The sequence below is a fragment of the Apis mellifera genome, linkage group LG1 (genome assembly GCF_003254395.2).
Source record: "Apis mellifera strain DH4 linkage group LG1, Amel_HAv3.1, whole genome shotgun sequence".
Lineage (NCBI taxonomy): Eukaryota > Metazoa > Arthropoda > Insecta > Hymenoptera > Apidae > Apis > Apis mellifera.
The window spans coordinates 12,048,063-12,060,944 of record NC_037638.1 but is presented as its reverse complement, the minus strand read 5'-3'; the positions used below and the strand labels follow the sequence as shown (position 1 = coordinate 12,060,944).

Genomic DNA, 12,882 nt, shown 5'->3' with positions numbered 1-12,882 from the left:
TAAATATATGCAATCACTTATAAAATACTTCTATTATAATAAAACTTTTATTTTAATAAATATATAATTTGATAAAAAATAAAATTTATTTTTATTTTTAAAATCTTTAATAATTAATAATTTAAAACAATTTAAAATACAAAAACTTTTATTCATATTATTGGTTTTTAATTTGTTATAGGATTAATGTTTTTTTATACAAATATAAAATATTTATTTTTATAATTGTAATTTTGTTTTATCGAAGTATACCAATATTTAAATAAATTAATAATTTTACCGTTATTGTAAGCGAGATAAAATATTACCTCATAAAACTTACATTTCATGTTCTTTTGCTTTATGATTTAAAACAATAGATTTAGAAATTATATTTTATATTATATTTACACCAATTTTTTTCCAAAATTGGTAAAGCCTAAAAAATTAAAATTCCAATTTATTTATGTTAAAAAACCATTAATTTCTTATTTTTTTGTATATTATATTTTAGTTTTTTTTTTATATTATAATTCTTTTTATATTTTACTTTTTGTCAAGTAAAATTAAAAAATATCAATTTTAATTTTAAATAAACTTTAATTAAATTTCAAAAAATATTTAAATATAATCCAATATTAATAAAGCTATTGTATTTGTTTATAAAACAAAAACAATTTTTAATATTATGAAGAATAAATAAGATATTCCGAATAATAAAGTTATACGAGATATTCAATACTTTTATATATATAAAAATTATGTCTATGACAGTAAGTAATTATATCATACTAATACATTAGAATTTCTACTATTTCCACAACATTGTTATTTTATTCCATTCTAAATTAATAATATCGTATATGTACGAAAATGATAACGAAAACTTCATTGTCTCCATTACATAACATAAAAATTAAATGATAAATCTACATTTACTCTATGCTAGTATATTTTTTTAATAAAATGAAAATATTGGTAGCAATGCATAGTGTTATTTCAAATTTAGTGAATGAAAACTAATAATAGAATTTTATATTTATAAACATTTAATTGAATATTTTATTGAGAATATTAATGCATAATAATGAATGATATGATAATATTTAAAGAAAAACATATAAATATTACCGATTCACAAATAAAAGATTTATTGCAAAATCAGATTCAATTAATCAATCATGTTAAGAATAAACAAAATCAACATTGCAATGGTAATTTATTACATTATTAATATGTATTTGTATGTTATTCGTATACAAATAAAGATACAAAATATATTTTTTTTAGAAGATGAAATTAAAATCAAAGATTTAACATCAAAAATAACCTCTATGCGAGAGAGTCTTCAATCCAAAAAACAAACGTTAGAATATAAAAATAATCTTTTATCTAAACATTTGGACCATGTGGTAATTTTTATATATTTCTTAATATATAGAATTTTTTCTGAATTTAATAAAAAATTAAAATTTAATATTTTTTAAGACGAAAATAAAAGAAGAAAAAGATAAATTTTTGAAAGAATATCACCTATTAGAATTGCAAAGAAATAAACTTAAAATATGTAAACGAAATTTACAAGATCAAGAATTATTAGATAAAGGAAGGTTTGTGTAACTTATTGGTATTTTATTATTCTTTTATTTATATTTATTATATTTATATTCTTATATTATATAAATTTTATCATTTTTTTTAAATTATAGAAGAAAATTTTTATTATATAAAGCATTAACAGGAATACGATGGGATTATGAAAAACTTAAAGAAACTATTGCAGGATGTATCCTTTTTAATTATAAAATTAATTATAAAATTTATTATTTTATTTTTTTATTCATATAATCATATTCATATTCTTAATAATAATATTAGATGTGTTACATAAAAATTATATTCATCATTTTTCTTATATAAATGAAGAGAGTACAAAAAACATAAATGATCTTTTATGGCAAGAAATATATCAATCTATATTTCAAAAAGAGAATAATGAAATGTATAATAAAGAAAATATTGTAGAAAATAAAGAACTATAACATTAAACAATTATAACAAATAAATTTTCATTTAATAATAATTTTTAGTTTATTAATTTATAATTTATAAAATTATAATCATAACATTTTTATTTTTTGTTATAAGTATAACAAACGAAAATAAAAAAAATCCAAATATTTCTTTTTAATTTATTTTGTTGATTAAAGACTAAATTATTACATATCTTTTATATTTTATATTATTATTATCAAATTAATTTATAATATTTTTTTTTAAATTTTAATTATTTTAAAATATTTTAAAATTTTAATTATGCTATATCTATATATATTCCATATACATTTTTTTTAAAATTTGATGATAAAAGCATATAAAATTAAATATAGTAAATTTCTTTTAATTAAAATAAGTTATACAAAAAAAATTATTAATATTTTATGCAAATATATAATTATTATTAAATTTTATTAAATTAAATTAATATAAAAATAAATATCTTTTTTGTTTTTAATAAATTCTTATTCTATTTCATATTAATTTTTGTATTTTGTATTTCATTATTATATAAAAAAAATTATATATTATATATAATTGAATTATTATATAAAAAAAAAATAGTTTAAAATTTTTTCTCATTAATATAAGATATTTTTTTTAATATTACGATAAGTTACTAGATTTATAAATCTAGTAATTATAAAATAAATATTATTTTTATTAATAATAGATTTCGTTATAAAAATACATATGAAAATAAATATTCTTTTTAATTTTATAACTATATTTTATAATTTATTTTTTTTTAAGTATTATAATTTTTTTTATATATTTAAAATAGCTATTTGAAACCTATATACTATATTATACATGAAGTTACGTATTGAAGAAAGTAAGTAAAAGATACATAATAATACCAAATTATTAACAATATCAAATTAATAATTAATTTTTAATTCAAATTAAGACATTTTTCGGAATGTAAACATATTCTATTATACGTTCACATTACGAACGAATTTTGTATCTATATATTTACAGGTTTTAACCTACAAAGTAAGTTGTATATAATTTTAATTTTTAAAATTTGTATAATATATTGACAACTAAATTAAAAAAATTTCTCAGACGAGAAAAATTATAAATTTAAGAAGAAACTATAAACGATTTCTCAAAAAAATCATAATTTATTAAAGAATAATGTCAATATTATTACGACTTGTCCGTTCTCATAGAATTAAGAATGGATTAATGTTTTTAAAACCAAAAGAGATTAAAATATATAATAGAATATATCGTAGTGATTTACCAACTCAAAAAACTGAAAAAGAAGATTTATATGAAATAAAAGATGCATGGGCTAGTTATGGATTTGACACTAAAAATAAGGAAATTGATCGTCAAGCCATGCACATAACATTTTTTACTTGTATCTCTGTAGTCTTAGTATTTGGAGCTCTTATAATTGGTTATGCACCAGATCCACTTCTGAAAGATTGGGCTCAACGTGAAGCATATTTACAACTTCGCCATAGAGAAGAAAATGGTTTGCCATTAATTGATCCGAATTTAATAGATCCATCAAAATTTACTCTTCCAAGTGAAGAAGAACTAGTTGATGTTGAAATAATTATTTAAATATTTCTAAAATATTTAATATGGAAAAAATTAGTTATTTTTAGTTATTAAAATCTTTATTATTCTATATACTTATATTACATATTATACCATAATATTTAAAAAAATATTTATCTGTACAATATATAATAAATGATTTTTATCCAAAATTATTCTTATTTATGGGTATTTTTAAAATTATAATAACTTATATTTTTTTTTGAAAAAAAAATATTTGCAAATATATATAATAAATCATTATCTAAAAATTAATAATTTTTTAATTTTTAGATATGAAAATTTTATTCATTCAATATATATCAATTCAATATATAATGTTTTATTTATTTATTTGATAACAAATTTAAAGTTGTAGTCTTATACAATGAGATAAATTATATAACAAATATTGCATATACAATGTTATATATATGTTATTTTTAAATTATAGTGATTGAAAAAATAAAATTCATAGTTATAATTAAATAAGAAAAAGTATAAGAAAAAACAGATTAATTATGATATAAAGATTTAATACTTCTTTTCTTTTAAAATTGTTTTAATTTGATTTTAATTTAAATAATAATCTTTATCTATGTACAGAATTACATAATTTATCCTCGCATATCTGAAAATTTGTTTACATTGCGTTTAAACAAGTAATAAAGTATAAACGCATAAAGTACAAGTAATACAATATATTCGTAATAGATAATTGCGCTCTTTTACTTTTATTCTTCAATATGTACTTTGTTATAAAACAGATATTTTCATTAGAAATAATATGATCGTTACTGTGTTGTTGATGGTATAGATGTGGGAACAGTACTAACTTCAGTTAATTCATTTTGTTGAAGAACAGACGAATAAAAAGATGTACTTTGTGGTAAGCTTGCACTGACAGTAATAGGTGGCATTCCGGGTAACGATATGGGCGTCGTTACAACATGAGATTGAGGCACATTGAATTGTATTGATGGTGATACATTACTTTGTACAGTTGTAAAATTTTTCGACGTTCCAACAATGCCCGTTGTTTCATTTAAAACTGTCGTATTAGTAGTAAAAGTTGATAAAGGTGGAGTTGTTGGCATACCAGGTATATTTGGCATTTTATTTTGATTTAACGTGGAATCATTATCTAAATAGGAATAATATCATTTACTTATTTGAATATTGAAATCATCTATAAATACTTACTATATGTTGCACTTATAATTCCTTGATTAGATATAACATGAGATATAGAATTAGTAGTAGTAGATCCCCCAATAGTAGCAGGATTTAATTGAGAAACATTACATGTTTGAACGTTTGGTGCATAAGTGCTTTGCATCACATTAGAAGTTTCAAGTTCGGATTTTGTAATGTTTTCTTGTGATGAAATATAGTTTGGTGGTATGGAAAAACCTGGTGGTATGTTAGTAACTACATTACTTCCTTCTGTATGAGTAGTGTTTGATGTGACTTGATTTGAAATAGTAGATTTAATATTACTCTATAAAAGAAAAAAATAAAATTTATTATATGAATATTTTGATAAATTTCATGTAACATTAGATATGCACCATATATAAATTATTCGATTTGTGTTCTTGAATATTCCTAATTGGTATTCTATGTAAATATCCATATCCAATTCCACAACCCAAACTGTAAAGGCATAAAAATTTTATATAAAATATAAAACATAAAATAAAATATTTTAAAATACTAGTAATAATGAATACATTACCTTCCTTCTCCACCCCAAGAATGATTGGGTGTAATTGTAACTTCTCTACAAGAATCATCTTCTGTATTATATACATATAATTTTAAAAATCGAGATTCATGTGCTTCTATCAGAGTAAATAAATCCTCAGACTCATGTAAAACTGAATCAGCACCAATAATATAATCTGTGAAAGGACGTAAACCTGCTAATTCAGCAGGAGAAGATGGATATACTTCCTAAGAAATAATTTAAGAAATTTTAATTTTTTTATACAATTTTTAATTTTTTATAATTCAATTATATTTATACTTACAAGAACATGCCAAACATTTTCATTAGAACCTTCAAAAGAACAAAATCTTACACTAACACCAAGAAGACCTTGTCCACCCCATGTAAGACTAGGTACTATAACAGTTTGTCTTACAGATTGTGTTTTACTGCTGTATACTGTAAGTGTTAATTTTTTATCTACACCATTTTTAAGAAGCTCTTTTAATGTATCATTATCTTGATCCTATAAAAAGGAATTATTAATTTGACATAACATATAAAATTAATTAAATATAATATGAATTAAAAATAAAAATTGACATAAATCATACCAAGCGAGTATTTCCAATAGCTACAATAAAGTCAAAGAATGCTTCTAGACCAGCTTTCTGACCAGGAGAACCTTCTTGTACCTATTTCAGTGATGAGGTTCGAATCAAATTTACTAAATATCTAACAAAAAGATAGCTATATTTATTGAAAAATAACTTTTAATTTTAGATTTAAATTTTAAATTATATAATAAAATTCATTGATTGATTTTTGTTTAAATTGTAATAAATCATAGTAAATTTATAATATATTAAAATATTAACCACTAAAAGTTGTAATAAAATTTATTTCATTCAATAAGAAAATGTTTGAAAGAATTTACAAAGAAAATTACAGTATTTTGACAAATTTTTTTTACCCTCAATACATGGTAACCTTCTGTGCCACCTCCTGGTATTTCAATACTATGAGAAGATCCCATTTTTGACACGGAAACTTCTTAAAATACAGAAATATAAAGCATCAAAAAGATTGTTATTTTGAAAATAATAATCGAAATAGAAAAATATGTAACACAAAACTTTGTACAGATTCGTTGGTGACGTAGCCTATCATATGTAAAAGTTCTGATATGCTTACGATTCATTCAGTGTTACCAATATATGTAACATTTTTAGAAAAAAAAATACATATTATTTATGTATCATCAACTTATAATTTCACTTATACTATAGATAAATCAATAAACTTGTTATAAAATTATATAAATTATTATTAATGATTTTAAAAATAAGACATAATATATAATAATTATATAATTGATAATATTAATAATAATATTAAAATGATATTAAATTCACTAATGTGATTTAATTTTTCTGAATACATTTTTTTATATATCGTTAAAAATATTTTAATTATAAATTTATTTATTAAATAAATCTATTAAATATATATTATTTAAAATTATATATTTTCTCAGAAATTTATAATAAAATATATAATGAAATTTAATATATTATAGGAAATTTTATTAATTTTAATTTGATTTTAATTTTTCATATATTAATTCATAAGATATTAAATAAATATTAATATTTATAATTTTCGGCTGAATTATAAAAACATCATTTGCGCATGTGTCAAATTTGAATATATTTAAAACTAAACCGTCACATAAACTACTTTACATATATAAAATATAATTTATAATAAAATTCAAAAGAGTTATATTATAAAAAATAAAAAAAATATGGATTTAGATTTAGAAAAAATTCATAATATTTTAATTGAAGCTAATCTTCCATCAAGCATAAAAGATTTAAAAAATCCAACAGAAGAGTTTGTTGTCAAACTAATTAATACTTTCTTAAAAAGATTTCATATCGATTTTAATACATTTGATAAGGTAAAAATATTTATTATTTATATTATATATACATAGTAATATTTTTATTATTTGAATAAAAATTAAAAATTTACTTTATTAAAGCCCACAATGGAACAACAAGATATTATGCAATATTGTGAAGATTCTACTATAATTGGACTTGTAAATTTACATATTGTTATGGTACAAATATGTGATAGAATATATTTAAAAGATCTATGTATTACAGATATAACTAGTCCAGGTAATTTTATTTAAAAATTAATGTTATAAAATAATAAATTAGTTATTAAATTTAATAAAAATATAATAAAAAATAATAATATTATTTAGGATCAAAGAAAGTACGCAAACAAGCAAAATTCCTTGCAAATTTCATATTGTATGCAACTAACAAAGAATCAGATATAGAAGATAAAGTTAATGAAATTCAAAGTCGAGCAAAAATTTTACATGATATGTTAGAAAAGAAAAATGAAATATTAGAAACTAGGAAAGATAGAGCATTGCATGTAGCAAAACAATTATCATCAAAAGAAAAAGTATTATTAATAAAACATTGAATATATATATATATATATATATTTATATTTTAAACTATATATATATTCTTTTTATATTTCTATTATATTATTATATTATATTCTTTTTTTTTTTTTTAGTATATTGCAGAAATCCAAAAATTACAATCCAAACTTGAAAAAAATAATCAAAAATATGTTGAACTAATTGCAAAAATGACAGCAGCAGAAGAGAAAAAACAACATGCAGTAAAACTTTGTGGAAATTATAAAGCACAAGCATTAAAGGTAAATTAACATTTAGGAATAAATTAAAATCATTTATATAATAAATTATTATTATTATTATCATTACATATATTATAGTTAAGTAAAACAATAACAGAATTACAATCAGAAATTGTACAATCACCAGAAGAATATCAAATACGTTTAAATGAATTGGAACAACAGCAAAATGCTAAAGTTAAAGAACGTGAAACAATGCAAGAAGCATTTCAGGATAAAAAATATTTAATTGAACAACAGAAAAATATATTAACTTTTATTCAAGAACAATTAGAGAAATTTATTGAAGTTCCAAATATATATGATCGATTAAAGTATTTATTAATTTTTTAATAATATATTTTCATGAAAAATTTAAATATTATTTTATTAGATATTATTCTTTGTTTTCAGAGAAATAAGAATACAAGAGGATAATATAAAGAAGCAAGTTAATACTCTCAAAACAGATATTGAAAAACTTGAAAAAAAATTAGAAATTCAAAAAGATCAGCATAAAGAAGATGAAATAAATGAAATTCATGCTCATTGTATAGAACGTCTTTCTCCTTTACGTAATTTAAATGTTCAATTATTAAGGTATTTTAAAAGTAATATATTAAAGAGATATTCTTAATAAAATATGTCTGTTTGGAATTTAATAAAATTTTAAATTATAGTAATAAGAAATCATATAAAGAAAAGTTGGAAGAAATGCAAGTTCAACATAATGATGATTATTTGAAGCTGAAAAAAATGCAAAACAAAATAAAAAAAGTAGAAGAAGAAACTGTAGAACTTCTTAAGAATTATCAGGATTTATATAACAATGAAATCTCGACTGTAAGTTTTGTTAAAATTGTTTGTATATTATATTATATAATACATTTCCTATGCATTTTTGAAATTTATATTTTTAAGAAATTAAATATAATTTATTATAAATATTATAAATATAATTTAAATTATATTTTATTTGTAAAGAGAAAATTATTAATCAAATTTATATAATGTTTAACTTTTTATATTAACAGGAAAAAACTTTATGGAAAACATGGATAACTGATTAAATATACAATTATAATATACAATTATATAAATAAACAAAGAGAATAAAATTCTTAAAAATATTATTATTAATAGATAATCTTTCACAAATAATATGTATTATTAATTTTATTGAATAAATATTTTCATATTATTCATATATAAATAAAATAAGTAAAACTTATTAAAAAATTAAAATTTTTTTAAAATTATTTTTTTTTTAAATTAAAATTCAAAAATATATAAAATATTAAAAATGTTATTGAAGTTAATAATTAATAAAATATTTTAATAAGTGTATAGGAATAAATATTTAAAAACACACACATATATATATATATATATCATTTAATTATATTAATAATAATATTAATAATTTTTATACAATTTTTTGTATATTTATTTACTAAATATTTTTTTTATTGCACATTTAATAAATGTGAAATAATAATATGATTATTACTAAAATATAACAACATACTTTAATAGAACAACTATCAACAAAATAAATATTTCAATTTTTTTTATAGAATAAAATATATACAGAATCTTAACATATTTATGGAACATTTTTAAATTAGTTGTTCTAAAAGCCAAAATAAATATAAAAGTATACAAAGATATATACAAAAATATTAGTTAAAGCTTATTTATTAATTTATAATTAAAATTTGCATTAAACGAAGCAAAACGAAGATAGTTCTATTTTTACTTGTCCATTCTGTTTCATCTAATGCGAACTTTTGTGAATTGTTTACAATTTAATAAATAAACTTTAATTAATACTTTTGTATAATACTTTTTATATTTATTTTGATCTCTAAAATCGATCCCTCAAAAATGTGAATATAATAAGTATATAATAAGTAAATATAATAAGTTTTAGCATGTGATTAGTTTCATAATTATAAATAAATTTATTAAATATAATATTTATAAAAAGATAAATTCTTTACAGATTTTTATTCTTTTTAATAATACTTATATTTTTATTATATTCATTATATTTAATAAAATTGAATTAAAATAAATTACATACTTGATTTTAAATTCAATATATAAAACTTATTATATCTATAAAATTATAATTTGCAAAAATTTTAATTTTTTTTTCAAGAATTTATACTTAAAATAATTTTTTAAATATATAAACATTTTCATAAAATGTTTATAATATTTTAATTTATATATATATAGTTTTCATATATTAACAATTATATTTAATAATATTTATAATTTTATAATATGTAACAATTTTATAAGCTAATATATTTATTTGGAATGCATTCCATTCTTAGAAATATATTATTATTATAATTATAAATGATTAAATTTCCATTTAATTGTAAAAATAAAATATATTTTTTCGTTTCTTAATAATTAATATTTAATAATTAAAAAAAATATATTGTTATGAGAAAGTAAAATATGTTTGTGCATCTTGTTTTAATTTTGCTCTGTATTTACAAAATATAACAACGTTAATTTTATATTAAACATACAATAAAAATTAAATATTGCATTAAATTCGATTAAGTTTTCTATGCAAAGATTATGTATTATTTACATATTGACAGTTTTAACAATGTAACAGATTCTAACATGTAGCTATAAACTAAAATAACATGTTTCCTAATAAGCCATTCTTGAGTAATTAAGAATAATTTTCAGAATATGTATATTGAAAACAATTACATATTATAGAGTTTGATATATAAACATATCATTTGATTTGAAAATTTGTTTCAGTGTACAGAAAATAGTACATAGACTAGGGAATCTAATAATATACATATTTATATCGGCATATACATAAATTATCATAATATTATATAATTTGCACATATAATATTATTAGTAATTCATATTATAGAAGTACATTAATAGTTGTTTTACACTACTATATACATATACATAATACATGTACATATTATATTGTTCTCTTTTTATATGCAAGAAATTCTTATATATATATTATATATATGATAGAGATGCAGAGCCCAACAGATTTGTTAAATATACAGAAAAAAACAATTCTTTGACAAATTATGAAAACTTACATAAAATTTTAATTTTTTTTTATATATTTATAATTAATTTCTCCTTTTCTTTATTTATTATACAAATTTCAATAAATTTAAGAAATATTTACTTATTATATTTTATATAGATATTTTTGCTATGCAATTTATTAATATTTATAATTCATATTACTTTTTGTTTATTTAGACATTTATATTTCACACGTCTATATAAAAACATATAATTTTAAAAATAATAATGTATATAATTAATCAAATTTTATAAACTTAAATCGTTAATATAATTTAATTAATTAAATTATATTAAATGGCAGTGATATAGAAAATTAAATTTTGGCTTTATTTAAATAAATTTATTTAAATAATATAATTTTTTTTTGTTTCATATATTATGCTATATTATTCACTTATTTTCATTTTAAAATTTTATTGATTATAGAAAATTAATTTATTAATTTATTAAAATTAATTAATTTCAGTATTAAAGAAATGCATTTTACATATTTTTTAATAATATAAAAAAAAAAGAAATAAAATATTTTTTTATTGAAAAAGAATATAGCATATCTTTTTATTTACAATAGTAAGAATGAGAATTTAAATTTTGAGATCAAAAATAATATTTATATTGATAACAAATAAATAAAAAAAAAATTTATTTTTTAGCTATATAATTATTATGATATTTTATTTTTATGAAAATAATAGTACTATGCAAGATTTTATCCGTCTTAAAGAATATAATATAAATCAGCCTTTTTTATTTTTTATAGTTTGGTAGACTGAATTTATGATCATTTAAAAGTTTTCATAATATTATAAAGATTGTTTTAAAGATATTTTTATGTGAATATATTTTACATGTCCTTTTTTTTTTTTTTTTTTGATTTGATATTAATATACATATAATCATACTGAACACTCTGATTATTTAACAAATTATATTGATATAATTTTTATTAGACTAAATAATAAAGTGATGTAATGTACAGTCTTTTCAAATACCAATTCCAAATATTAATCTTTTGAAAACTTGTACAAATTTTTTATGAACAAATTTTTATGAACAAAATTACATAACTGTTAATTATAACTTTCTTGAGTAATTAAATTTTTAAATTTTTATTTTTGCAATCAAAATAATAAATAATCAATAAATAATGTTGAAAAAAAATTGTTTAAAAATATTTTCTATCACAGTGTATTTATAAACAAAAATACTGTCAGAATCACAAAGATTTAATTTTTTTCTATGTAGTTTTTTACTGTAAATTAAAAATATTCTTAGTAGTAATATTATAAAAAAAATTATATATATAATTCATACATATAATTTTTAAAAATCATTAAATAAACACATGTAAGTTCAATAAACACACGTGAGTTCAAAACATTTTCTCATTTAGAAAGTTATGAAAAAATATTTTTATCTAAACATAATTTATAGATAATTCTATATAGATAGACATAAAGATGTTAGAAAATATGATTATTAGAAAAATTACAAGATTTTTCTAAATTTTACTGTCTAAAGGACAAGTCAGTCATATTCTACATTTTTTCATAGCATCTAATATTTAAAACTATAAATTTATTCTTCTAAGAAATTTATTTGCCAATTTTTTTGTTATAAAGTGTAGAATGAAATGATTAATTTTTGTATTATTAGTCATGATTCATGACATATTTACTATATAATATTTTATATTTTGTTAAATTAAGCAAACACAATTAATTATTATAATTATTAATTTA

The 12,882-nt window shown here is 17.8% G+C and overlaps 4 protein-coding genes across 4 annotated transcripts; 3 read left to right on the top strand and 1 right to left on the bottom strand.

Annotated features, from left to right (window-relative positions):
- Nucleotides 1-969: 969 nt before the first annotated feature.
- Nucleotides 970-2,062, top strand: LOC107966040. The gene is made up of 5 exons (XM_026441098.1): nt 970-1,193; nt 1,270-1,391; nt 1,468-1,589; nt 1,689-1,765; nt 1,858-2,062. Exons 1-5 carry the CDS (start codon nt 1,067-1,069, stop codon nt 2,019-2,021), a joined length of 612 nt encoding a protein of 203 aa, XP_026296883.1. The 5' UTR covers nt 970-1,066; the 3' UTR covers nt 2,022-2,062.
- Nucleotides 2,063-2,855: 793 nt separating this feature from the next.
- On the top strand, nt 2,856-3,703 carry LOC724719 (NADH dehydrogenase [ubiquinone] 1 beta subcomplex subunit 11, mitochondrial). The gene is made up of 2 exons (XM_006570069.2): nt 2,856-3,036; nt 3,109-3,703. Exon 2 carries the CDS (start codon nt 3,181-3,183, stop codon nt 3,616-3,618), a length of 438 nt encoding a protein of 145 aa, XP_006570132.1. The 5' UTR covers nt 2,856-3,036; nt 3,109-3,180; the 3' UTR covers nt 3,619-3,703.
- Nucleotides 3,704-4,302: 599 nt separating this feature from the next.
- On the bottom strand, nt 4,303-6,530 carry LOC409571 (Golgi reassembly-stacking protein 2). The gene is made up of 7 exons (XM_393076.7): nt 6,279-6,530; nt 5,920-6,000; nt 5,628-5,831; nt 5,333-5,550; nt 5,166-5,250; nt 4,798-5,095; nt 4,303-4,738 (listed from the first exon to the last, which is right to left on the bottom strand). The coding sequence occupies exons 1-7, from the start codon at nt 6,339-6,341 to the stop codon at nt 4,389-4,391; spliced, it is 1,299 nt and encodes a 432-aa protein (XP_393076.1). The 5' UTR covers nt 6,342-6,530; the 3' UTR covers nt 4,303-4,388.
- A 484-nt stretch (nt 6,531-7,014) lies between these two features.
- Nucleotides 7,015-9,190, top strand: LOC100577499 (interaptin). The gene is made up of 8 exons (XM_003251446.4): nt 7,015-7,268; nt 7,353-7,494; nt 7,584-7,792; nt 7,913-8,059; nt 8,138-8,373; nt 8,453-8,638; nt 8,719-8,881; nt 9,073-9,190. Exons 1-8 carry the CDS (start codon nt 7,113-7,115, stop codon nt 9,106-9,108), a joined length of 1,275 nt encoding a protein of 424 aa, XP_003251494.2. The 5' UTR covers nt 7,015-7,112; the 3' UTR covers nt 9,109-9,190.
- The last annotated feature ends 3,692 nt before the right edge of the window (nt 9,191-12,882 follow it).

Coding starts and splice junctions, on each gene's coding strand:
- LOC107966040 (XM_026441098.1), top strand. CDS start 1,067: ATGAATGATATGATAATATTTAAAGAAAAACATATAAATATTACCGAT. Junction 1,392..1,467: donor CTAAACATTTGGACCATGTG/GTAATTTTTATA, acceptor ATATTTTTTAAG/ACGAAAATAAAAGAAGAAAA. Junction 1,590..1,688: donor GAATTATTAGATAAAGGAAG/GTTTGTGTAACT, acceptor TTTAAATTATAG/AAGAAAATTTTTATTATATA.
- LOC724719 (XM_006570069.2), top strand. CDS start 3,181: ATGTCAATATTATTACGACTTGTCCGTTCTCATAGAATTAAGAATGGA.
- LOC409571 (XM_393076.7), bottom strand. CDS start 6,341: ATGGGATCTTCTCATAGTATTGAAATACCAGGAGGTGGCACAGAAGGT. Junction 5,832..5,919: donor CTATTGGAAATACTCGCTTG/GTATGATTTATG, acceptor TCCTTTTTATAG/GATCAAGATAATGATACATT. Junction 5,551..5,627: donor AAAATGTTTGGCATGTTCTT/GTAAGTATAAAT, acceptor ATTATTTCTTAG/GAAGTATATCCATCTTCTCC.
- LOC100577499 (XM_003251446.4), top strand. CDS start 7,113: ATGGATTTAGATTTAGAAAAAATTCATAATATTTTAATTGAAGCTAAT. Junction 7,793..7,912: donor AATTATCATCAAAAGAAAAA/GTATTATTAATA, acceptor TTTTTTTTTTAG/TATATTGCAGAAATCCAAAA. Junction 8,882..9,072: donor ATAACAATGAAATCTCGACT/GTAAGTTTTGTT, acceptor TTATATTAACAG/GAAAAAACTTTATGGAAAAC.